The sequence below is a fragment of the Erpetoichthys calabaricus genome, chromosome 3 (genome assembly GCF_900747795.2).
Source record: "Erpetoichthys calabaricus chromosome 3, fErpCal1.3, whole genome shotgun sequence".
NCBI classification, from domain to species: domain Eukaryota; kingdom Metazoa; phylum Chordata; class Cladistia; order Polypteriformes; family Polypteridae; genus Erpetoichthys; species Erpetoichthys calabaricus.
The window spans coordinates 271,598,119-271,625,984 of record NC_041396.2 but is presented as its reverse complement, the minus strand read 5'-3'; the positions used below and the strand labels follow the sequence as shown (position 1 = coordinate 271,625,984).

The 27,866-nt window shown below is 39.2% G+C and overlaps 1 protein-coding gene across 2 annotated transcripts in view; it reads left to right on the top strand.

Moving 5' to 3' along the window:
* Positions 1 to 425: 425 nt before the first annotated feature.
* Positions 426 to 27,866, top strand: part of LOC114648936 (disks large homolog 4) — a 745,247-nt gene continuing 717,806 nt past the window's right edge. For both annotated transcript variants that reach the window (XM_051925299.1, XM_051925298.1), the window contains exon 1: positions 426 to 459. In XM_051925299.1, the coding sequence (XP_051781259.1) occupies positions 441 to 459 (19 nt within the window). In that variant the 5' untranslated portion in view covers positions 426 to 440. The remainder of the gene's footprint in view (positions 460 to 27,866) is intronic.

Here is a 27,866-nt window from a genome sequence, read left to right as displayed (position 1 = left end):
AAATAACAATCTGCTTTTACTTTGACATGAAAGACTATTATGCTCTTGTATAGAATTAAAATGTGAAAATAGAGTAAATAGTTTTTATAGAAACAGTACTTATGTTCAAAAGACCACATCTTTCTCAACACCTAAATTTGGTAAGCCACCTACCATGACTCTGAATGTCCCATGTCCCATTGGAGCATTTATTTCCTTTCCACTACTGTGTACTTTAAAGACGATTACTTCTAATTTTATTGGCTAGGCAGTAACTATAATTTAATAGCAGTGCCAAGTGACGCCTGTTCCATTTTTCTTACAAGGCTCAGCTACAGGACATCAAACTACAGCCCCCATAATCCTGTGCGTTTGAAAGCCTCTAATTGGTTTAGACGTGCTACAGGCTCGACCCCGAGGGATTAGCGATTAGAGAGTTGATGGAAAATTAGAAGGAAGCAATGCCACTCAAAAAACAAGGTGAGTGACTGTTTCGATTGCTTTGATGTGCAAAATCAAGTGAATTATTATTTTTTTAAATATCGTTTTATCTGAATTAGTAAGTAAAGTCCAAGTAGATAAACTCCAGATAGTGGGATACGAGTGATACTTGTAGAGTGGATTGCTTGTTGTCGATTGAAGGATGGATGCTGCTGCCAGCTGGAGGATTAGTGTTGTAAAGCTGATGTAAAGGCAATGTAATTCGCCGCGGTCACACATGCACTCTCATTTTGCGATCTTTACCCTCAAGTATTTGTAACACACACTACTAGTTTGGCTGTTGGACTTCAATAGCATATTCAAAATAGCGTTCTGTGTCACAATGGCACTTTTTAAATATCCGAAAGACGTGTCGTTCGTTGAGGTGTTTGTTATGACAAATCTTCCTATACATTTACATTTACATTTACATCATTTAGCAGACGCTCTTATCCAGAACGACTTACAACAGTGCTTAGTAGTCTACGACTGTTCTTCAGTCTTTAAGGCTAGGATTAAATCTACTGTCATTAAACAAGTTACCGCTGACCAAGTTGTATACAAAACCCTGCTAGAAGAAAATAGTAAGTTAGTACAAAAATTTTTTTTTTTTTTTTTTTTTGAAAAAAAAAAAGGGGGTAGAAAAAAAAGTATGGGGACTTTAGTCCAAGTGCTGTTGAAATAAGTGTGTCTTCAGGCGACGTTTGAAGACAGTGAGGGTCTCCGCTGTTCGTACAGCAAGAGGAAGTTCGTTCCACCACTGAGGAGCCAACACTGCAAAGAGTCTTGATGCATGTCGTCCTCTTCTTTTAAGTAAGGGTGGTTCGAGACGTGCAGTGCTTGATGTTCTGAGACAGCGAGAAGTGACACGCTGCTTGACCAGTGCTGATATGTAAGGTGGTGCAGCTCCAGTTTTGGCCTTAAAGGCAAGTATTAGGGTTTTGAACCTGATGCGGGCAGCCACAGGGAGCCAGTGCAGGTTCCGCAGCAGAGGTGTAGTGTGCGAGAATTTGGGAATATCAAAAACGAGTCTTGCAGCTGCATTCTGGATCAGTTGAAGTGGTCGTGTTGCCTTTAGTGAAAGTCCAGACAGCAGAGAGTTGCAGTAGTCCAGCTTAGAGATGACCAAGGTCTGGACGAGAAGCTGAGTAGCCTCTGTAGTGAGAAAGGGGTGGATTCTCCTAATGTTGTAAAGGAGATATCTGCAGGACCTGGAGAGGTTGCTGATGTGTGGAGAGAAAGACAATTCTTCGTCTAGAGTGACACCAAGACTTCTTGCCGTTTTTGAGGGGACGATAATCGAGTTGTCAAGAGAGATTGCAAGGTCAAGATTCGGAGATGAGTTGCCTCTGATATACAAGAGTTCAGTCTTGCTGGGATTCAACTTGAGGTGGTGGGAAGTCATCCAAGAGGAGATATCAGCAAGGCAGTTTGAGATGCGGGTTGAGACCTGCTGGTCATCGGGTGGAAAGGAGAGAATGAGTTGACTGTCATCCGCATAGCAGTGGTAAGAGAATCCATGTCCAGCTATTACCTTCCCAAGAGAACCTGTGTATAAGGAGAAGAGAAGGGGTCCTAGGACAGAGCCCTGGGGAACACCAGTGGTCAGTCTTCGTGGAGCTGACTGGGAGCCTTGCCAGGCAACCTGGAATGACCGGTCAGCAAGGTAAGAAGCAAACCATTGCCAGACAATGCTTGAGATCCCAAGACTAGTGAGAGTTTCCAGAAGTATCTGATGGTTGACCGTGTCAAAGGCTGCAGATAGGTCCAGAAGTATGAGGACTGAGGACAGGTTGGTAGATCTGGCTGTGTGAAGGGTTTCAGAGACAGCAAGAAGTGCAGTCTCGGTAGAATGAGCTGCTTTGAATCCAGACTGGTGAGGGTCAAGAAGGGCGTTATTAGATAAAAACAAGTTAAGTTGGTTATACACTGCTTGTTCCAGTACTTTAGAAAGAAAAGAGAGCAGGGATACTGGTCTGTAGTGGTTAATATCTGAGCAGTCCAGAGTAGGTTTCTTAAGAATTGGTGTGACAACAGCAGACTTAAAGGCAGTGGGAACATGGCCAGTCGTTAGGGAGCCATTAACTATGTGTGTGATGTGTGGGAGAAGATCCTGAGAGATGAGCTGAAATGTACCTGAGGGGATAGGGTCGAGTGAACATGTTGTGGGGTTGCTGGCCGTCAGGATCTGAGACACTTCCTCGTGAGAAAGTGGAGTGAAGTGATGAAGCTGGGTCGCACAGGTCGGTTGAGAGCGGGTGGGCAACATGTCAGTCTGAGGGAAGGAACTACAGATAGTAGCAACCTTATCCTCAAAGAATGTAGCAAAGTCCTCTGGTGAGAGAGCTGGGGAGACAGAAGGAGATGGTGATTTAAGCAGTGAAGAAAAAGTGGCAAAAAGTTTGCGAGGGTTATAGACAGGTGTTAAGAAGAAGTTATGGCCACAGGACATTAGATAAGGATGTCCACAAAAAAGGATGCAAACAGTTCAGTCAATTGTTTTAGTAAGACTGGTAAACGACAGTGCCATTGCGTGTACTAATTTCTTTGATTATTTTTTGTAAAATTAAAAGATAGCATAAACTTGTACAAGAAGTGGACTGTGGTGGAAGAATTTCAAAGTGCTACTTCAAAAATAATGTCACGTGCTTGGCCTCACCTGTATAACACCTCACTGAGCCCATGGTGATGTCACACTCGCTGATTGGTTTACCGTCCGTGTCGTCAGCTTTTGCTCGAATCTCTGTATCATTTTCAAACATTTGCCTTGGGTGTATGGATTGAATTAGTCTGATCAATATCCATATCGTATGCAGAATGAAATATACATAGCAGATGAAGGTCCAAGCACTTATTAATTTAGGGTGGAGTGTGACTAGGACACTTTGGTCTGTAACAAATCCACACGTGATAGTAAATTTTAAAGAAAACAGCAGAAATAGGTGTTTTTCACAGAATAAAATAACCCCAAAAATTAATTAATAAAGAATGTAGGAGAATAACAACTGCCATCAAACGGATGTATATTTTACAGGTATGTGTTATGTTAAATATACTCCATGTGTAATCTATAAGTCAGGAGCAGTAATATGCCAAATACTGATGACCTTGGTACTGCACTTCAAAACAGGTAATCCACCTGAAGCTAAGCATATTTAGGCCTGGCCAGTACTTGAATGGGGGACCATCTAGGAAAAAAACTGGGTTGCTGCTATAACAGGTGTTGTTAAGGCCATCAGGCGGCATTTTCCCTCTGGTATGTGTGTGGACCTCAATGCTCAGTGCAGTGACAGGGACACTGTGTTGTAAAAAATGGCACTGTCATTCAGATGAGGCTTAAACAGAGGTATGGTCTCTGTGCTCATAAAAAATCCTTGTGCATTCTTAGAAAAGCTAAAATGCCCACCACCTATTTTTGGCCCCCTAATTATCCCCTTTCTCTAATTGGTGATCTCTCTCACTTCTTCAACACATAGTACCTAACGTATGGTGAGAGTCCATCCATCCATTTTCCAACCCACTGAATCCGAACACAGGGTCACGGGGGTCTGACGGAGCCAATCCCAGCCAACACAGGGCACAAGGCAGGAACCAATCCCGGGCAGGGTGCCAACCCACCGCAGGACACACACAAACACACACACACACCAAGCACACACTAGGGCCAATTTAGAATCGCCAATCCACCTAACCTGCATGTCTTTGGACTGTGGGAGGAAACCAGAGCGCCCGGAGGAAACCCACGCAGACACGGGGAGAACATGCAAAGTCCATGCAGGGAGGACCCGGGAAGCGAACACAGGTCCCCAGATCTCCCAACTGCGAGGCAGCAGCGCTACCCACTGCGCCACCGTGCCGCCCCAGAATGAAATATCCGCAGCTAATCCCCCAAATGTTTTTCCTACTGATACTACAGATCTATCGTACATGTTAAACCATAAATCTAATTCTCAATTCAACTGATTTAATTTACAGAGATGCTTAGACATTATGCCAACCTACTTGACCCCATTCAGCACAGAACCCTTGCACCGAAATCCTCTACACCCAAGCCTGGTAACTTTTAATAATAAGAAATAAGAGAAACTATGGAGACTATTAAATTGGAAATATGGAGGGTGTGTGGGGTTCAAAACCTACCTCTCTGCTTAAACCCCTAAATCACTCACTCTGCTCTAGACAGTGAATATTGATCATGGTGGAGCATCGCCTTTCATGTAACAGAGAGTGAAGGCAGGCCTTATCTACTGTACAAAAATCAGCAAGGTCTGTGCGTCTAGTCCCTCGGAGCAATCTGATTGGTCAGCATGGCTTTGGTGTGATTGGTCAGTTTGGCTTTGTTGGCGTGATTAAAGAGGAAGTGCGAGTCCAAGATGGACAAAGAGTAGTAAAGGCATGGGTGGTATGCTGAGAGAGGCGTCCTCAAAGATGGCAAGTATGAGACCAGACAGGAAGCAAGAAAGACGGCTCATTAATGACAGAGTCTGAGAAGTAAACTTTACAGGAATGTATGCTTGATGGTGGGGATGCCAGTGAAGAGATGTTATTATCGCCTTCAAAGACAGAAAGTATAAAACCAGGCAGTAGGTGAGGGAGGCACCTCAAAAACAATGACAGAGTCTGAGAAGCAGGCCTTATGGGAATGCACTCGAGTGTGGGAGCATCAGTGAAGAGACGTTTACACACAAGTGAACACAGAATAAAGGCAAGAGGCAGCAAATATCTTTTAATCAATTTATTACCTCTCTATGACTGGTACCGTAGCATTTTTAAAATCAAGGTGATATGTCTAATGTGACTTCGGATGTGCATTGCACAAGGTTTTATTAAATGGAAGCATAGAAACTAAAGTAAGTAGTCCATTAGGTAAAGTCCATGTCATATTTGATACTTTTTTTTTTTTTTATCAGTTTTCAGTTCATTTTCATTATCTTATCGAGTCAGAGGCAGTCGGTGGCACACTCACGTGAAGGTGATCGCCTAATGTGACTTTTCTACTGACTGCAACCGACCAAAAAGTCTGTGACTGGTTGCGATAAAATCAGATAGGTTTGATTTTTGTCTTTAGTCATAGGGGCAGGCTGTATGTGTAGGAGTTCTAACAACCAGTGAATGCTCATCTAGATGTACAAACGCAGAGAATGTAAAGACAAGGATAAGGAGCACAAGGCTTTTGAAGCTTGCAAACAGAAAAGAAGCTTGTCTTTCTGACATATCATGTTTTACATAATGAAACTGAATGAAAAAAAGAAAAAGAGTGTGACATGTGACAGAAAGCCACTATGCGGATCCTCCAGGATCGATGTGCGCACTTCAATGTTTGATGAATGTTTCGATGTGGTGAAGCAAAATGCCAACATACAAGTGCATTCGCGGTGCTTTCATGTTCAAGCATTGCATATTCTCCATTGTAATGACATGATACATTTTAAAAACTCATATACCATCTTCTATGCCGTCTTTTTTTTTTGCACCTTCACAATAGCATCAGAATGTATGGCAGCGTATTTGAGCCACAGAGAAAAAAATTAAGGACATGGTGTAAAGGTGTATTTTGTGATTAAAGTTGATATTTCAGCTTTAATCTCGAAATGTCCACTTTAACCTTGTAGTTTAGTTTATTATTAAAGTAGACCGTCGTAAACGTCATCTTAAAACTGACCCAGTTGTTAATCACTACGTGCTTCTGGGGCTTCCTCCTGATCGCCACACACAGAGCACATTACATTTATGATATTCCATCTCTCTGCACATTTAGAGTCCTTAGATTTATACTTGATATCACTTTCATGATGAAATGCATTAAAGTATGTATATTACATTTTACAAATAAGTCATTAACTTAATTTAAATAATTAATACTGATAATAATTACACATGTTGTGCTGGCATGGTCTGCCTTGCAGGGAGTCACGTCCCTTGTGTTCCCTGCCTGGAGTTTGCACGTTTTCCTGGGGGGTTTCCACAGTGTGCCCCCATTTCCTTCCAAGGACATGAAGGTTTGGGAATTTGGTGACGCTAAAATGGCGCTAATGTTTGTGAGTGCTTGTGTTCACCTTGTAATGAACTGATGCCCGTCCAGGGATTGTTTCTGTCTAAAGCCCGATGCTTGCTGGAATGAGCGCATCCCTGGACTGATGGATTTAATCATTAAACATCCTTTTCAGATATATTGTGACGAGGTGACCTCGGAATGTAACGAATGTTTCAGACAATTCACAACACAGCGAAGCCGAACCTGTTCTCACCGTGATGATATCTCGCACTGCCACCTGGTGGAATTTTCCAGAATTATGTAAAGTATGCGCGCAAGTATGAATGGCACAACGCTTGCGTAGCAGTAGTGTCGTGTGAAGTATAAACCTTGCCTAAAACGTCAAGATTCATTAAAATCTCGAAATTGAATTTTTGGACGATTCCAGTACTTTCCCTATACTTTATATACGAGAAAGTAAAAAAGAAGTGACATGCTCCTATCTCAGCTGGTAAAATACAAGACATGCTGCTGCATCTTGAATCATCAGTGTCAGTATTCCAGATGTGAGAGGACCAGAGAGGTTGTGCTGCATACTTCATCAGATTTGGTCTAATTTTGTGGATGTTATACAAAGTGAATCTACGCAAACAAGAGACAGTTGTAATGTGATCAGTGAAGTTTACCTGGTCATCGATCACCACACCAAGGTTCCACAATGACTTGGAAGATGTTAGTAATAACGAGTCAGGTTTTACAGAAAGAGGATACTGAATAGACAGACTGGCTGGGATAACAAGTAGTAGGGCTGTCTTTGCCACACTGAACTGGTGATGGTGTTCCTCCAACCAGGTTGAGAAATCTGTGAGACCTGTTTGGGTCCTAAATGAGGCAGTTTGGTCTTCTGAAAAAACAGAGACAACCATCCAGTAAGGGCATTAGATAGACCTGAAACTGGAGTTCTTTCAGAAGAGGAATGAAGAAAACTACAAGCTAGCGTGCATGACCTCTTACAAAGAAAACAAAATATATAATACCAAAGTCTCCCCTTGGCAAAGAGAATATAAAAGTTTAAATAACCAAACAAAGAATTACACTTAGCTTGTTTTTTATGTTGATCACTTACATTCTCATGCAGTAACGGTCAAAAAACAAAACCCATTGGAAACAGATGCTGACAAGTCTTTGTTTTCTTGAGTTGATTTTATTAAGGGTTAGTTGTAAACCGTAAAGTGAGAAGTGCAAACAAGGTGAAACAAGACAGATGTGGTATTGTTTTCCACTTCTTTCTTCTGGTAGGCCTGAAAAATCTTTAGCATTTCATCCTCCAGCTTTATAGTCCTTACAGTTATTTACCTCAAAATCAGCCATTTAAGTAGTAAAATGTGTTAAAGAAAAGGTGAACCTGGATTAAAATCCATACATACAGTAGGTTAGGTTAGGTTTCTTTATTTAGTCATGTTTACACAGGAAAACATTAAATTTGCCTTCTCAGTTGCATCTAATAACAGGTAACAGACAGAATGAAATAAAACAGACAAATAGAAATAAGAAAGGTTAAGGTAAGGCAGTTAGATAAAACATATTTATACCAAAAAAAAAAAAGGTAACAGGATATATATCAAAACCTTAAACATTATCTCCGATATTTCTTATTGAAAAGTCGTATGGCACTAGGAGGAAAGGAGTTTCTGGAGCGATTTGTGTGGGTTTTCAAAGCAACTATCCTTCCTGATTTACTGAAGTTTAGTTCTACATGTAATGGATGTCTGTCATCAGTTGAGATGATTTCCAGTTTCTTTAGCATTGTCCTCTGAAACACACTAGTCAAATTAATACATTGTCTCGATTAGTAAAATTATTCAGTTTCTTTATCCATTTGATTTAAAACCCTCTTGCAGTAGTTTACAACTTTATGCTGTTTCAACATCCATCTTGGTCAGAGTCTCGTTTGGGCTTGTTTAAAATATGTTGTTTAACTCTCTGTACCCAGTAAAACTGTAGCGGGGATGAAACACAATCAGCCTGCTGCAAAGAAGACACAGCCTTGTGGTCAGAAGCCTGATCAGTCACTTTGAGCCAATGGCTAATGGTGCATTCCATTTGAAGTGAGAAGTCAGAACTTTTGAGTTCTTAGTCGGAATTTTCAACTGGAACACCTCCTTAAGAAGGACTGGTCCTCTAAAACTGATAGAAAGGCTGATATCTATGTGGTGGAAACATCAGCTGTGAAACTGAAAGATAGATGGACACTTTAGAAATAGTTATTCAATTCTTGTAGCTAGCTTCTGGTGCAAGAGGCACTACCAACATAATTGTTGATATATCATTTGTGTAGGTCTGGTAGTTAGAAAAGAATCATTCTTCCACCCAGCAAATAAAGATGTGGCCATAGCTAGGTCTTATTCTAGTGTCTATTACAATTCCATTGATCTGGTTAAAAAAAAGTTGTTACAAAAGAGAAAGCATTAAGGATCAGAATCAGTTCTGTCAGTCCAATGAAGGTGTTTATGGGAGAACCTGGACTGGATATTTGCTCAATTCCTATCTGAGTGCAATGAGACCTTCATCGTGAGGAATGACTGCGTACAGAAAGGTGGTGTCCATGGTAAAGGCAAAGCAGCCAGGACTGTGAAACCTATAGCTGTCAAACAACAGGAGAGTATGGCTAGTATATTTTAAATGTAAAGGGAGACCTTCAACAAGTCCTGTCATAAGACTGCCAATGAAAGCTGACATATGAGTATTGAGTTGTAGCACAAACAATAGGAAGTCCAGGATTGTCTGATTCGTGGATTTTGGGGAGAAGGCAACATTAAGATATCTGTGGAATTTAAACCATGATGTTTGTTGGGATAATAAAGTTTACAAGGAATTTGGTTTGAGCACTGATTCATGAAATAATCAACAGACCCAAAATATCCAGCCAGTGGGGCCCAGAAACATCACCTGACTTTAATGAATTTAATGGTTACAGAGTAAAGATCACTGTCTTTTACAGTGCTGATTTCTTCAGCGACTTATACTATGAAACAAAACCTGCGATCAAAGCGGTTAAGATCGATGTCGTCTTGGGGACTATCCAAATTGTTTGGCACCAGAACAAAGGGCAGACCCTTGCTGAGTAGTAAGTACATATGTAATCCCTTGGCACATATTTTTTGAAAACCTCTGCACACTGGGGACATTCCTAAAGACTTGGGGTAAGCAAATATGATCTTGTTGTATAGAAAGGGTGATTGAGCTGATCCAAGTAATTATAGGCCAGTAAGCTTAACATGTAATCATGGGTAAATCAATTAAACCAATTATTACGAAAAATGTCAAGCAGTACATGTCTAGAACATGAAGTATTAGCATATACTGCAGCATGGGTTCAAATAAGGAAGGTCGTGCTTCACTAATATGCAGCAATTCTATGAGGATGCAACAAAAGCATGTGATATATAATTATCTTTCTTTTCAGAAGGCTTTTGATTAGGTACCACATTGAAGGTTTAGTGATCAAACTAAAAGAAATAGTAATTCTAGGCACAATCTGTAGGGGAGCATACATTGACTCAAGTACAGGTAGGCAAAGGGTTAAGGAGAGGGAAACTTATTCTGAATTGGCTGATGTTAAACATTCTCATCACAGTTCTTCTCTTTGTGGTCAGTGCTGGGGCCACTGCTCTTTATATATTGTGAAGGAAACCCGGGCGCCATCAAGCTCAAACCCAGACACGAACACAGTAGCACAGTCCCAAATAAAGGTTCAAATAAAGGTTATTTATTAACCAAATTACCTCAAAAATGTGTCACAATAAGCACAAAATATAAGCTTCTTTCTGTCTCTCTCTCTCTATTATAATTCTCTCACCACCATGACACTACCTTCCTCCAGTCAAGTGTTCCCTCTCTACCTCCCACCTCCGACTTGCTTGGATAAAGAAGTGCAGTTCCTTTTATTACAGACCCAGGACTACTTCCAGTGCCAGGATGCTTGCCAGATGGATGCTCTTCCAGGTCACACGGAAGTCCATTATAATAGGGAGCTTGTCTGTCTGCAGCGCCTTCTCGTGGCACCCAGGGACCCCAGCAGGGCTGCCCTGCTGGACTGCGTTTCCCAGCATGCCCTGCAGGCTTCTCACTGGGTGTGGATATCCGGGACTGCTGTCATTGGGGAAATGACACTCCCCAGTGACATCTACTCGTTTACAGGGGCTGTACGTCCATCTCTTCCTTCTGGGTCTGGTTCCTGTTTCCTTACCGACCGGAATGCCCTCCTGCTCATGTGACATCTAATATATATATACTAGGGGGCTCCGCCCCCTGCTCGCTTCGCTCGCCAACCCCTGGCGTTGGGACATGAGAAAGAGTCAGATGTATGAATTAGATATAGAATAGTGTGCAGCTTTGGATGATGCCCATAGAAATAACAAATAGAGTGTTTGTCATATATTAATGTTTTATTGGAATATTTCTTTGTATACAACATTAGTAGTAAAGATGGTGTCTTGTCCTTGAATGAGTTTTCCTTGGCATGGATTATTTATAATTTTAACTTTAACGTCAGATGAACGGCGAACACGTGAGAAGGCAACATAAAGTTGTCCATGTCCAAAAACGGGTTCAGAGAGGTAGATGCCAACCTTGTCCATGGTTTGTCCTTGTGATTTGTTGATGGTCATGGCAAATGCAGGTTTAATGGGGAACTGTCGGCGTTTCAATGTAAAAGGTAATTCTAGCTCAGAACTTGTAAGGTCAATTCTAGGAATGAGAACAGTATTGTTAGCATGTGACCCTGTAAGAACTGTCGCTTGAATAACATTGCGTGTCATGGTGTTGACGACTAACCGTGTGCCATTCCATAAACCCTGTTTTGTGTTAAGGTTTCTTAATAGCATGATTATTGTTCCGTTTTTAAGGGCAAGGTCGTGTTGTGGTAATCCGGCTGGGTTAATAGTGTTCAAATATTCTAAGGGGAAATTTATATGTTCATTGTCGTCATCAGAGTCAACTTTGTCTGAGCTTAGAAAGATCTGTGTCTCTCCAGGAAGTAATGAAATGACTTGGTTATTAATGTGATCAACATTAATATTTTTTGGACATAATATAGTGCGTTGTGTTAACAGGGGTATTTGGTCTAATGTGATTGCTGTTCCAAATATCTCTTTTACTAAGTTGTCTGAGATAAAGGATTGTGGAATGGAAATAATATCTGGGTGAAGTCCATCTGTATTGGTGAGTGTACCATTTCCCAGTTGTATTAGCCAACTGTTATATTCTGGATCTGGACATCGCATGTTTTGTACCAACTGTATTGTTTTAAAGCAATGCCAATTGTCTGCGTATTTTAAGGTGGACTGAACAATAGCTGAGCGCATGGCATGTGGAACAATAGCTAAGCATTGTCTAAAATCTCCTCCTAATAAAAGAACTTTTCCTCCAAAGGGAATATTATTATTCATCAACATTTGTAGAAGTTTATCAATGGTGTTGAGTAAGTGACTGGATGCCATTGTACATTCATCAATAATTATCAGTTTTGCAAGACGGATGTCTCGGGCATTGCTACTGTGAATGTTCATAGTGGATACTGATGTCTCTGTGATTGGGACCGGTATTTTGAATATTGAGTGACATGTACGACCATTTACTAACAGATTTGCTGCCACTCCGGAGGATCGCAGTCACTGTTAATATGTTTCCTTTTCTGCAGTTGAACGGTTAATAGTGCTTTATTGTAAGGAGATCCACCTATGCTGACACCTATGCTGTCTAGTGTGAAGGTGTTGACGTTCACTTTAGAATATGTGGCTTTGGGTGTCACTTCTTATGGATGTGTGTGTGTGGGGGGGGGGGGGGGGGTGAGGATTGTTGTTGCGCGAGCGTCTTCTTTCTTTTTGTGTTCCTGTGTCTTGTTTGAATCCCCCTCTTTGTGTGTGTCCCGTCCGTTGCTTGTAGGGTCTGTGGGGTGGGCTTCGCTCGCCAACCCCTGGTGTTGGGAATGACAAAGAGCGTGATGTATGAATGAGATATAGAATAGTGTGACGGTGTAGATGATGCAAATAGAAATCAAACAATAAAGTGTGTGGCACAGTGTAAAGGTTTATTTGAAAATTTCTTTGTACACGCCGTTTAAGTGTAAAAGGTAATTCCAGCTCAGAACTTGTAAGGTCATTTAAAATGGTTATTGTTGTGATCAGAGTCAAGTTTGTCAGAGCTTAGAAAGAGTTGTGTCTCTCCAGGAAGTAATGGAATGACTTGGGTATTAATGTTTTCCACATTAATATTTTTTGGACATAATATAGTGCGTTGTGTTAAAAGGGGCATTTGGTCTAATGAGATTGCTGTTCCAAATCTCTCTGTAACTAAGTCGTCACAGATAAAGGCTTGAGGAATTGTAATAATATGTGGCTGAAGTCCATCTGTATTGGTGAGTGTACCATCTCTCAGTTGTAATAAGCAATTGTTATGATCTGGTTCTGGACATCGTATCTTTTTTACTAACTGTATCTTTTGAAAGCAATGCCAATTGTCTGCGTATTTTAAGGTGCACTGAACAATAGCTGAGTGCATGGCATCTGGAAGAATAGCTAATCACTGTCTAAAATCTCCTCCTCATAAAAGTACCTTTCCTCCAAATCTAATATTATTATTCATAAATGTTTGTAGAAGTTTATGAATGGTGTTGAGTAAGTGACTTCATGTCATTGAACATTCATCAATAAACAACATTTTTTCAAGACGGATGTCACGTGCAGTGCCACCGTTAATGTTCATAGTGGATACCGATTTGTAGGATCTAATGTAGTTGATAAAGATTTCACTTTCAGGTACATCGTCAGTTATAAGCTTCTGTAGATATTCAGTATATGAATGTAAAGAAGGCAGTCTAATTTGACCCTTTTGACAACAACGTGTAAATGTATAACTTGTATTGCCAGTTGTTTCTTCAGGGAAGTGAACTGAATGACAATGATTGCAAATGACATTCATTAATCCGAATGAATTTTCCTGGTGTATGTTTTGCTTGTGCCGTTTGAGAGGCGCGTTGTTGCATGTGTAGTATTTGGGACGTGTTGTTTTGGAGCTGTAATCGATTTGCCTGTGCTGTGTGAGAAGCCCGTTGTAGCCTTCGCTGCCATTAACGTATGTCTGAGACGGGAGGTGTTTCGTTTTGAATCTGTGCCTGTTGCGATGCAACACTTTGATTGATAGTTTGCGTCATGTGGATCTAGGATGTAGATTTGTGCATATTTGCGTTGTTGATTTGTTTCAGGGTGCACTGTTCCAATGCGATGCAGTATTTGTGCACATATGCGAAAGCAGTATGGTCCATTGCCTTTTGGTGGCCTGATATTTACTCCGGTATATGCAAAAGCAAATGAACTATTGTAGGATCTAATGCAGTTCATAAAGTTTTTACTTTTGGGTACATCGTTAGTTAGAAGCTTTAGTTGAGCTTTGCGTTTTTGGAGTCGAGACATTTTTTCTTATGGATGTGAGGGGGGGGGGATCGTTGTTGCGCGAGCGTTTTGTTTCTTTTTGTGTTCCTGTGTCTTGTTTGAATCCTCCTCTTTGTGTGTGTCCCGTCCCTTGCTTGTAGGGTCTGTGGGGTGGTTTTGTGTTCTTTTTTTTGGTCTTCCATGGGCTTGTTGAATCCCCCTCTTGGTGTGTGTCCCGTCCCGTCCCGTGCCTGTAGGGTGGGGGGGGGGGGGGGGGGTGGTATGGTCGTGCCTTGCTATTGTGCGCTCGTCTGTTCTTTTTTTTTTGGTGTGTTTAGTTTCGTGTGCAATGTGTTTCGTGCTTTCCCCTCGTTTGAGTACTCTTTTATGTGCCTTTTCCTTATTTTGGTGCTTGTTGAGCCTCATTTTTGTGACTCCTTTCTGTATGTGCTCACTCCTGTTTTCTGTGCTCTTGTCGGACTCTTTTTGCGCCTGCGTCTCTCGCGGCCCCTCATCCGCCTCTCTCCCCTCTTTGTGTGTCCCGTCCCTTGCTTGTAGGGTCTGTGGGGTGGTTTTGTGTTCTTTTTTTTGGTCTTCCATGGGCTTGTTGAATCCCCCTCTTGGTGTGTGTCCCGTCCCGTGCCTGTAGGGTGGCGGGGGTATGGTCGTGCCTTGCTATTGTGCGCTCGTCTGTTCTTTTTTTTTGGTGTGTTTAGTTTCGTGTGCAATGTGTTTCGTGCTTTCCCCTCGTTTGAGTGCTCTTTAATGTTTTTTTTTCCTTATTTTGGTGCTTGTTGAGCCTCATTTTTGTGACTCCTTTCTGTATGTGCTCACTCCTGTTTTCTGTGCTCTTGTCGGACTCTTTTTGCGCCTGCGTCTCTCGCGGCCCCTCATCCGCCTCTCTCGCCCTCTTTTGTCCGTCTTTCTCGGGTCCTCAGCCGACTCTCGCGGACTGTTTGTTGCGCCGGCGCAGTACGTCTTTTTGCAGCTACGGCCCATGGCCGGATGTGCCTGCGTCCATCATCCGGTTTAGCATTCTCGGTTAGTAATATGGATACACACACACATACATACATATACGAGGGACGTTCAAAATGTTTACACACTTTTATATTTTCATTGGTAACGGTGAAGGCAGGAGGAGTAGTAATTGGGCATTAAAAAGTTGGTACGACACAGGGAAAATTGCATTGCAAACAAACGTGACTATGTAGAAAAGTGATGTAATTTGTTTTTGAAATTCTTAATAAATAGAATTATATACTTATTTGTATATATATATATATATATATATATATATATATATATATATATATATATATATATACGTATATATATATATATATATATATATATATACATATTTCTGGACAAGAATATAATCAATAAGCTGGCTGAGTCTGTAGATGATACCGAGCTAAAATGAAGGGCATGCAACATATAATTAGCTAAGTTGTTACAGTGGGACTTGGACAACATATAGGATTGAGCAGAGTTGCGGCAGATGAAATTTAATGTAAGATAATATAAAGTATTACACAAAGTGTTCGATTTGAATACACAAAGGGAACTGTGAAACTTGAATGTAGCCTTATGAGAAGGACCTAGGAGTCATAGTGAACTCATCACTGTCTACATGAAAAACAAATACAGAAGCGATTAAGGAGGCAAATTGGATGTTAGATAATACAGTGTATTGCAATGTGTGTAGTACAAATTAAAGGAGGTAATGCTTACTCTTTATAATTCACTAATGAGGCTGACATGGATTACTGTGTTCAATCTTGGGCCCCATATTACAGAAAAGACATAGCAGTGCTAGAGTAAGTCCAGAGAAGAGCAACTAGGCATGATTCCAGGTCTGAGAAGTATGAGTTATTAGGAGAGACTGAAGGAGCATAAACATTTCAGTTCAAGTAAATGCAGATTAAGAGGTGACATGACTGAGGTGTTTACAATTATTAAAGGAATTAGTACAGTGGATCCCAGCTGTTGTTTAAAATAAATACTTAATAATAAAAATAAATAAAACCAGATGGACACAGTTTGAAATTTGTTAAGGGCCGATTTTGCACAAATGTTAGAAAGTATTCTTCACATTAAAGAACCATAGACACATGTAATAAATTACCAAATAATATGATAGAGAGTAGGACTTTGGGAATCTTGACGCTTCAACTTGATTTTATTTTGGACATTGTAGGTGAGTAGTGTGGATAAGCTTGATGGGCTGGATGGGCTGAATGGCCTGTTCTCGTCACAACTGTTCTTATATTCTAGTGTGTAAAATGTAAATTTAACTTTATCAAACTGTTTAATCCAGAGCAAACACAAAAGTCACAGCAGTTCTGTTTTGTCCATAATTGTGTAGATGGACCACTAGCTGGTGAAGTGACTCAGGTCCACACAATGAAACATAAAAGCAAATGCTGAATCAGTTTTTAGAAAATAATGAATTCTTAAAATTTATCAGCAACTTTGCAATGTGAATATTTATCATATTTGCTACTTTGAGTGTTTTCTCCAAACAATTACTAATTGGTCACTTTGCCTGTTTCTATAAAGTACTTCTTTGTTAACTGCATGCCAAAGCCACTTAGCAAAAAGTTTCACAGGTTTATTGAAAACCAACCAGTTGACAATACTTTCATTCATATGTGAATGAAACAAAGATCTGAAAAGTAATTTGAAGTAAACACGACATCATAATTTATTAAGCAAAGAATATAGGTACATAATCAGACACCTAATATTTTTAATACTGTTTCTCTTTGTTGTTATTAAATGTATTGGAATTGCTTTTTAATTGGTCTAATTAACATGGCACCCGGGAAAATGGACTCATGTCTTCAGTGGTCACAAATTTTGATGTTCTTTCAACAAATACTGGACTCATAGTCAAATTTAAAAGCAAATAGTCATGATTCTTACTAATAAAAATTACAAAAGAACAGAAATCGGGAGTCAAAATTTAAGTACAAATAAATATTAGTCTTATATATCATATCCCTCTGCAACTGGGACCTTCATAGGCTGTTGATATAAGACACTGCTACAACCTAATAATTTTATTTTAATGAATGAATTACTACTTCTCATTATAAAAATATCTTTTTGTATACAGTCAATCATAGTATTCTAAATTTGTAAAGAATTGTCATGGAGTGACTGCTGTCAGTTGCTGGGGTTGGTTCAAAATATAGCCAGTTTCTGAAGCACAGTTTTGAATAGGAGTAGAAACAGGAGGCCTATTGTAGGTAAAAGAGGAAGCCAAGGCCACAGCCGAGAGATCGTGAACTAATAAACAAGCTCAAGTTATGTCACCAAAAATCTAAATTGAGAAATGATAGATAGATAGATAGATAGATAGATAGATAGATAGATAGATAGATAGATAGATAGATAGATAGATAGATAGATAGATAGATAGATAGATAGATAGATAGATAGATAGATAGATAGATAGATAGATAGATAGATAGATAGATAGATAGATAGATAATACACCTGGTGAAAAGCCAGAATGGAAATAATTTCCCATTGCCAATTCATTAAAATAGTTAAAATTCTCAAAAGAATTCATTTTCAGAAAATGCACTATTAATCTATAATAATAAAAGGCAAAGCCCTCACTGACTGACTGACTGACTCACTCACTCACTGACTGACTGACTGACTCATCACTAATTCTCCAACTTCCCGTGTAGGTGGAAGGCTGAAATTTGGCAGGCTCATTCCTTACAGCTTACTTACAAAAGTTAGGCAGGTTTCATTTCGAAATTCAAAGCGTAATGGTCATAACTGGAACATATTTTTTGTCCATACACTGTAATGGAGGAGGTGGAGTCACGTATCGCGTCATCACGCCTCCTACGTAATCACGTGAACTAAAAACAAGGAAGACATTTACAGCACGAGTCACACGCGGGAACGAAGGTAAATGACGTTAATTTTTGACTGTCTTTTAATACTGTGTAAGCATACATATTAACACATGTGCAATTAAACGTGTGCATTTACGGGGTGATTTCTCAGGCTTAAAAGCTCACCTTTTATCAAACGCGGGAAGAAAGGTAACTGACGTTGTTCACTGTCTTTTAATACTGTGTAACCATACATATTAACACATGTCCAATGAAACGTGTGCATTTACGGGGTGATTTCTCAGGCTTAAAAGCTCGCCTTTTACTAAAAAGGTAAATGCAAAACTATTTTCAATCAGTTTATTGAAACGCTCCCGTTAAGGATTGCAATAACATATTCGCGAGATAAAAGAACGAAGTAGGAGGAAATGGAGGAACAGCCGCAAACAGCGAACAGCAAAAAATTAATTAAACAATTGAGAACGGAGCAAGTTAAGCATACAAGCATGTTCATAAGGGAAACAAAGCACGGTGTAAAACGTAACTTTAAATTAAGTTTATAGAAACGCTCCCGCTGCGGATTGCAATAACATATTCGCGAGATAAAAGTTTAATGAGAAGACACGAGGTATAAACGAACCACACGCCGTGACGCAACGTCAGGGGCAACAGTTTCAACCATTCTATGATCTGCTTCTCGCAACTGAAAGACGGCACATGGCGGATGTTAGCCGACTTGCTGACCGCAACGTTAGGGGCTTCAACTATGGCGCTGACGCCACATCTCAGTGCCAACACTTTGCAGACTGTACTTAAAAGACACGCCCTCCTCACTGGACAGTTAAAAACACCAATCAAACTAACGATGACATCAAGTATTACCCAATCAAAAGTACTAAAGGAGGCATCTTCATAAAATGCGTGTGGGATGATTTGCATGACACGCTGCTTTAAAAAAAAAATGATAAAAAAAATCCGGGATAAATCCCGTCCAGTATTGATTCAAAACGGGACGCGCAATTTCATTCTCAAACGCGGCACGATTCCGTATTTTAAAGGACGGGTGGCAACCCTACAGTGCCAGGTAACCACCCATACAATCAGATTGTGATTCAGACTAGGAATGCAATGAATGTAATTACCCCGATCTACATACAAGGCGAAAGTCTTGCAACATTCAAAGATGATGGTTTGTGATAAGTACACCATACAACATAAAAGAGCTTATGAAGCCTTGAACCGAAAAAAGCAACATCTCACAGATCGTAAAAAAAAAAAAGGAGGTAATGTCGTTTTACTCGCTGTAGATTTTAGTCAAATATTACCAGTTATTCCACGAGGGAGACCAGCAGATGAACTCAACGCGTGTTTCAAATCCATGCTTCTCCCACGGTCGGTTATATGTCGCGTGTTCTCGGGTAGGTACACCAAAAAATGTATACATTTAAGCATGTAATGGGCAAAGAAAAAATGAGGTATACCCGAAGGCACTGCAGTAGTACTTAATGTAACTTTACTTCTTAAATGTTAATGTTTTACTGTTTAATAATTTATACGCTTCTTATATATTGTTCAAATTCTTTTATCAAAATACCAGTGACAGCGCAATGCACGATAACATGGAGTGAATACACCATACGCATCTGCCCACGGCTGCCCTGGTGTGTGCAGATAGGAGTTGATTCTAAAATCAAATAAACATAAAAAGAGTAATACATTCATCACCCATAAAGCAGATAGCAGACGTGACGTATTATATGTGTACCACATTTCAAGTCAATAGGTGAAACGGTTTGCAAGCTACAGGTGATTTAAAATCCTGGACAGACCAACGAAAAGCCACGGTAGCAAATTATAGAAGAAGATTTTACTGTTTAATAATTTATATTTATATGAAATGTGCTTCTTATATATTACTTCATATTCTCATATGATAATGATGTTAATGTTGTTTATATTGATTTTTATGTTATTGTAAGTGCATCTATGTGTGTATATGTATGTATGTATGTATGTATGTATGTGTATATATATATATATATATATATATATATATAAAAAATATATATATAAAAAATATATGTGTATATGTATATATAATATATCTGTATATGTGTGTATATGTGTGTGTATATGTGTATATGTATATATATATGACAGCAACACTCATAACAATGACAACACAATTACATTGACAATCATGTTACGTTTTTTTTAAAATGTTTCCTTTACTTTTTCATAACCTCTTTAACACACTACTTCTCCGCTGCGAAGCGCGGGTATTTTGCTATATGTATATATATGTTTACATAACCTCTTTAACATACTACTTCTCCGCTGCGAAGCGCGGGTATTTTGCTAGTAATAATAATAATAGCAATGAACGCTCAGAGATTAGGGATGTATCCACGATCTTGGACAACCTGGAAGTGCATAATACTGATCTTTGCATCGTTGTTGTAGTGACGTCACACATCGTCCACACCACATACTCTTGCCTAGCAACTGTTTAATAACAGAGAACAAAAGCAACATGGTGCCACAGGAGAATATGACTAGCTTTTTAACTTCCTTACAAACATGTTTAAACAAAAATTAAACATAACAATTGGAGGGGGTAAGAATATTTGAAATCAAAACCCAAATCATAACACTATATATTCTTATCTTCAGTATATGCCAAAATACAACCAATCCCACAGGGTGATGAACAACAGGAAAACTTTATTTAACAAAACTGAAACAACCACAAATGCTTATATATCTTTCTCCCACACTGGTCTCTCTATCGCTCTCTCCATACACTCTGTTTGCTCTAAACTCCACACCCCCATTTTATATTACACATGCGCACATAACCATGCCCTTTACCATATAAGAAATAACAGGATACCCCTTGACATTTTACAAATCAAGATGAATACATAACACTACATAACAGGGAACGTATAAATTATGTTGGATTTAACATGTTCCTACTTATAGGGATGTTACAATTTGCATTCATTATACGTTTAAACAGTTTTGTAAAACCATTTTGGTTCATTTAAGAATTTTGAATGTTGGTAAATCTTATAATGATATCAGGTTTTTTGAAAATGTTTATTTAAAGACATTAAAGTATGCTTGATTTAATTTTTAAATGACATTTTGTTCTTATATGTGCGTGCCACCATTTTGGACTGGGTGCTAACAGACAGACAGACACAGACAGACTGACTTCATTTGACCTCAAGGGAAAATAAAACTTTATTTATGTAAATATAACAAACAACAACCCCCCAAATACACACAGGAGCTTCTGACTTGGATAATAAGAGAGCTGCTGCCATCTTATAATCAGGTCTGCCCACTTGTGTTCACAAGTGACGGTTTCAACATGTAATTAAAATAGGTTCAGTTATTGTGTCCACATAACTGACAGAAGTTGAACATGGAAGTCTGCCATTGTTCCATCCAAAATTCCTCTAGTTGAAGCCACCGCCATTCTAACGATGGAATGATTCATCATTACAGTGTTGGTAATGGAGTGAGTCATGTCTGCTGCTGAGTCCCCATTTGCAGAGAGAGGAATACAAATATTAATCAAGAAGTTATGACTTGTCATTTAAGGTGTTTGGAGATTGAGGAGGTGACTGGAGACTGAGACTGACATGCTGATGTCATCTTCGTGAGTTGCAATGGAAGAAGTGTTTTTTGTGTTACTGCTGTGAATTTTGATCCTAAAAACTTGTTGTCACTAAAAAGCGATGTGGAAATTTTTAAAGGTTCTATTTTCCTTTTGTTTTTTTTTTTCACCCACACAGGACAAAAGGTATCTGAGTTACTGAGTTACTAAGTTACTTATATTAAAAAATAGCATCTGCAAGTTGAGGCAAGGCAAGGCATTGGGCAGCGCAGAAAACATTTGCAGAAACTTGCATGTCCATAAGTAAATAATTAGTGTTGTAGCAATGAATAGTTAAAAGTAAGAGTGATTCCTTAGTGGGAGGACATTAAGGTATATAAAGACTATTTGAGTAGAGCTGCTGACTTGAAAGTGGTAAAGAGAAGGGCTTGATGGTAACATAGACTGGCATCTAGCAAGGGAGCGGCGATCAGAGGCAAAGAGAGGCAGAAATAGACAAGTAAACAAGCAGAGTAACTAGTGGTGGATATTCATTAAGCAAGTTTTCCTAATAAGAAGAAAGTAGTGTGTAAAACAGAACAGGTCTTAACACTCGGGAGAGTTAGTGCGATTAAGAAGGTGTCATTGCAAGGGTTCCTTAATAGGAGCATAAACAGTGTAGGCAGTGAAATTGTAAGTAAGGAAGTAATAAAAGGGACACAAAGTAATTAAAACAGACTGAAAAGTAAACTTTAAAAACTACACAGGAAGACACACAGTAAGTAGTTGAGGGGGAGTGTATTACAGGGGCTTAAGGGGCCAGAAGGTGTTAAATAATTGCACTAGCTGTTTAATCTGATATTAATTTTAACAATTTATATCCTTTACATCTAATTAAAAGGGGTTGAGCAGTTTAGGAATCCAAATCCAAATTTTTCAAATGAGCTCAGTACAATGTAAGTCCCCTTGGATGTTGGAGTTTTTGGAGAGGGGCTTGGAGAAGTCAGTCATCCTTGAAGGCTACATTTGCAGAAGATGTCAGTGTATCCAGCACCTTGAGCTCAGGGTCTCTGAACGTGAGGAGGATCTGGCTGGCCTTTGTTGCAGTAGAGCACTGGCGGACCTGACCAATGTGTCTTTTATGAAGATGGTGTGCACTCCCAAAGTGGTGTGGGAGGAGACTCCGGACCAGACATGTAGAGATAGATGGGTCATAGTCACAAGATGCAAGGCAAAGGGTGCGCACTATTTGGAGACATCAACCCCAGAAACAGAAGTGTCAAACCATTTTCAGGTCCTTGCAGAGCTGGTTGGTAACTCTGAAAACTCTGAAATATCAAAAATAAAACAAGTGAGCTGGAGTTGTATGTAGCTGAACATAATTATGACATAATTATAACCTAACAGAAAAGGAGAGGAGTTGCCATTTACACAAAACATTTAACAGCATATCTTCTTCAGTGAGATGATGAACTCCAACTTAGGCTGGATTCGACTGGAAAGCATTAGGGGCAGAGGCCCTATTTTACGAGTGTGTGATAGACCCCAATGTACAGTCATGGCCAAAAGTTTTGAGAATGACACAAGTGTTGGTTTTCACAAAGTTTGCTGCTTTGGTATTTTTAGATCTTTTTGTCAGATATTTTTATGGTATACTGAAGTATAATTACAAGCATTTCATATGTTTCAAAGACTTTTATTGACAATTACATTAAGTTTATATAATTCAATATTTGCAGTGTTGACCCTTCTTTTTCAAGACCTCTGCAATTCGCCCTGGCATGCTGTCACTCAACTTCTGAGCCAAATCCTGGTTGATGACGGCCCATTCTTATATAATCAATGCTTGGAGTTTGTCAGAATTTGTGGGTTTTTGTTTCTCTACCCAGCTCTTGAGGGTTGACCACAAGTTCTCAGTGGGATTAAGGTCCTGGGGAGATTCCTAGCCATGGACCCCAAAATTTCAATGTTTTGTTCCCCGATTCACTTAGTTCTCACTTTTGCCTTATGGCACGGAAAAGGCATTGTTCATCACCAAACTGTCCATGAATGGTTGGGAGAATTTGCTCTCAGAGAATGTTAACGTGGTTAACTTGGTTAAGTTAAGCCAGTTAGATTGTCAGATAAGCTAAAATGGGTTGAAACATTACGGAGACACTTGGACAGCTTACAGGCTTGGGCAGATTTATGGCCAATGAAATTTAATGTAAGTAAATGTAAAGTACTACATTTAGGAAGTAAAAGTTTTAGATTTGAATACACAATGGTATGCCTGAAAATTGAAAGTACACCTTATGAGAAAGGTTTAGGAGTCGTAGTGGATTCGACAATATCAACTTCCTGACAATGTTCAGAAGCTATTAAGAAGGCTAACAGTATGCAAGGTTATATAGCGCCTTGATGTGTAGAGTACAATTCCTAGGAGGTTATACTCAAGCTTTACAACACACTGGTGAGACCTCATCTGGAGTACTGTGTGTAGTTTTGGTCTCCAAGCTACAAAAGAGACACTACAGTGCTAAAAAATGTCAAGAAAAGAGCAACTGGGCTGATTTCAGGGCTATAGGGGATGAATTATGAGGAAAGATTAAAAGAGCTTAGCCTATTCAGTTTAAGTAAAAGAAGATTTGGAGAAGACACATTTGAAGTGAATAAAATTATAAAAGGAATTAGTCTAGTGGATCAAGTCTGATATTTTAAAATGAGTTCATCAAGAGCACAAGGACACAGTTGGAACATTGTTAAAAGTAAATTTCGCACAAATATTAGAAAGTTTTCCTTCACACAGAGAACAGCAGACACTTGGAATAAGTGACCAAGAAATGTGTTAGACAGCATTGTAGGACTTTAGGGACTTTCAAAACTCGACTTGAAGTCATTTTGGAAGAATTAAGTGGGTAGCACTGGTGAGCTTTGTTGGGCTGAATGGCCTGTTCTTGTCTACATTTTTGTAATGTTTTAATCTCCCTAGAGAGTAATGAGGCTGAAGTCTGACAGTCAGTACAGTATGTCAATGTCTGGGCTAAACACTTTACTTTTAATTGTAATGTGCTTATTGTTTTACCATTGCTCATTCACATACAGTATATCAGTGTGAATGAGCTATACCTCCCCTGCCCTTTTCTGTATCATTTGATCAAATCAGATGAAATCAGCACTAAAATAGTGTCTGGAATAAGAAGTTTAAGCTCATTCTCTGCAGTGTATAGCAGCACTCACTCCATGTTAACTATATCGCTGTTCAGGACAACCTGAGTTTACAATCCGTGATGTCGCAAGTTAGGGGGTATATGGGTCAGCTCAATGATGTCTTGGTTATCTGAGATTGCTTATAGAAACTTCGACTGTTACTTAAAGGGTATTGGCAAAAAATTAAAGGGTATGCATGGGAAGATGAAGGACCTGGGTAAGAAAATGAAAGGTTTGGGCAAAAAGTTGAAAGACTTTGGGGAAAAAGATGAAAGGATTGGTGAAGAAGATGAAAGGATTTGGAAAGAAAATGAAAGGATTTGGAAAGAAGAAGAAGAAATTTAGCATTTTTTAGAAGGTAGAGGTTAAGGAGCACAAACAAAATGATGGGAAAGAAAGAAAGAAAGAAAGAAAGAAAGAAAGAAAGAAAGAAAGAAAGAAAGAAAGAAAGAAAGAAAGAAAGAAAGAAAGAAAGAAAGAAAGAAAGAAAGAATACTGTATGGACATTCAGTCTTGCATGTTTTTCCATCACTAAGACATCCTAAAGATGAGTACAAGAACAAGTAATAAGTATTATGAGTAAGCACAGAGAAATTGATAAAAGCCTATGCCACCAGGAAAAAATGATGACTATAACACTCTTAACATTTTTATGGAAAATATTCCTAAGAAAAATTACTTTTTAACTGTACCTTGGTTTACAATAAGTCCAATTTTTTTTTCTACATTAAAAAAAAAAAATAGAAAAGAAACTTTGACTATTACTGGGGCATTGTTGTTTATCGATTTTCTGATTAAGACCCTGCGCTTTCATTCTTCTGATTCTTCTTTAGGCTTGACGACAGATCAACTTTAATTTTTGAGTGACCTTTGACAAACGTTTGCATGATCTTTGACGATGTTTTATCTCCCAATCCTTGTTCACATAAACCTGCTTCAATTATTCCTGTGAAGATCAGAGCCTTTTGAAAAAGACCCCTAGGCTGGTCATTGATCTAAAGATGGACCTTGCAATATGCTTTTGGGAAGCCAATCCCAGTTTAGATTTATTGATGTTTACAGAGTACCGTGAACTTCTTATTTGTATGTCGGACTAACATGCAACACGTTGCCACTCTCCAGTGGCAGGGGTAAATATGAATTCATGCTCAAGTAAGGTAAGAGAGCAGGTAAAAAGCAGAACCTGACGTCATATTTAAATTATGATATGGTATGATAAGTCTGCACTCGAGCATTTACAGTGGGCCACAGCCTGAAATTTTGTCAACCTTCTAACAAGACACTGATAACAAGAAAGCAATGGTGAAAGGATGAGCTGCCAATGCCAAAGGCAGAAGAGAGTGAATTTTTGCTTTTCCTCTTCTTCAGAAATCAGGAAGACCCTAAATCATATTTAAATACAGTACATATTCAATGACATGAAGGGAATTCTATTCATTTTTAAAGCCATGCAACTCATGATCCCCCAATTAGGGTGAATTTTTAATACTGAATGCAATGAATAATTCTAAATGGCCTACAGCTACACGTTTTTGAAAGCCTCCTGCTTTTCTCTCTGTCAAAACACACCAGATGCGTGTTTCTTTTAAATCTTATCTGTCTATGTGCATAAGACACTAACTGAGCAGTGGGGTGACTTTCCATTTGCTGCCACTAAGTTACTGGCAAAAAACTCATTTTTACACCATTTTTCTGTGTCTCTCAAAATTGCAGGCAGTTTCTTCTTTGCCATCACCATACCTTTACCTCAAATCTCAGTGACTTACAATGTATTGTGCTCAGTCAGAGAAGGGCCATTACCTTCCAGGTCAGTGTCACATTTGGGCTAATAACATACCACTGTGGCTATTCCATGAGTGCCCTTAGTTGGCCAAAGTCATCACTGCATATTTACATTTATGTTATCAATGACTGCCTCTGCACTGTCTGCTTTTGCTAATTGACATTGTGGTGGGTTTCTTTGTTGGCCTATACTGTCCTTAAGAAATATGAGAAGTGCCCACCCAATGCCTCATTAACCTCCTTAGTGTTACATTTTATTCCAAAAAAATAATTTGTCATGAAAAATTACATTTTTATTAAATCCCAACAGTATAATAATGATAACAAATAATAATAGTAATGATGAATAAAAATAATAATATGAAATTAACAATAATAAGAAAAATGATAACAGTAATAATAATACTACTAATGATGCCAAAACAGTAAATAATCTCAAAATGAGTCCTTTGTGTGGTAAATGTTAAAGCACAGTGAAAGACACAATCCCACGTCACAGTAATAATGTGTTTCTTTACAGATTTTCTTTCCAGATTTATCAGTATTTGACCAGCACACTACACAGGTATGAGTTGGATTCTGTTTTTTTCTGTTGGAGGTGTATAAATAATAAAATGTCTACCAATAAGACACTCTGGATATGCTGGGTCGACCGTGTCTCTTTAGCAGTAGTGTGTGACACTGATTGGTTCTACAAGCTGGCATGTAAAGTTTGCATGAGATACAGTTTTGCCAGCTTTTTGTTTGTATAACACGAATGCATGCCAAATGCACTGTTCCACCAGATGATGAAATATCTTTTTGTAGTATTTCTCTTGTTGCCTCCGCATAACAGGATAGAAAATCAATTCTTGATCAACACGATCTACGCCGCCCACTGTGATATCGTAAACGACCACAGCACAAGGCTTCATAACCTGCTTGTTGCCTTTTGCCTGTACAGTGCTGAGAAGGCAAACATCTTTCTTGTCTTTCTGTATACATTTTTGCCAAGCCACTAGCGCACCTCTCTGTAATTTAGCTCTGCCATAGTCTTCAGGCATGCCATGACGGTGAGGACTCACTTTGCCATATGCATCATTCTTTCTTTGCAGCAAGATGTCTGAGATGGTGCAGGAGCCTCTTGAACCCGACACCATCGATAGACATGACCGGGATGAGCTGTACAAATGAGGACACCAGATGAAGCAAGGGGAAGGTGCAAAGTGCTCAAGTGCTTTTATTAGAAGCAACTCAAAATCAGTGATCCAAACTGTCAAGTAAATAATCCATGAAAAAGTCTTCTTGTGGAAGTTAAAATCAATAAATAGAAAAATGAATTAAAAACGAGGTTAAAACAACACAGTACAGGAAACTCATTTTAAAATCTGACAAGCCCTGGAGCTTATTCTATTTGGACCTCGCAGCCTGGAGAGATTCCGACCAGCATCCACCTCTTCCGGCACATGTTCTCCGCCGCCAATCCCATGGCGTCCATGCAACCATCGAGCCCTGCTCTGTCTGAACCGCTGCTAATCCAATCCGGTGTGGGCGCTCTCTACTCCCACCGCTGCCGTCTCAAA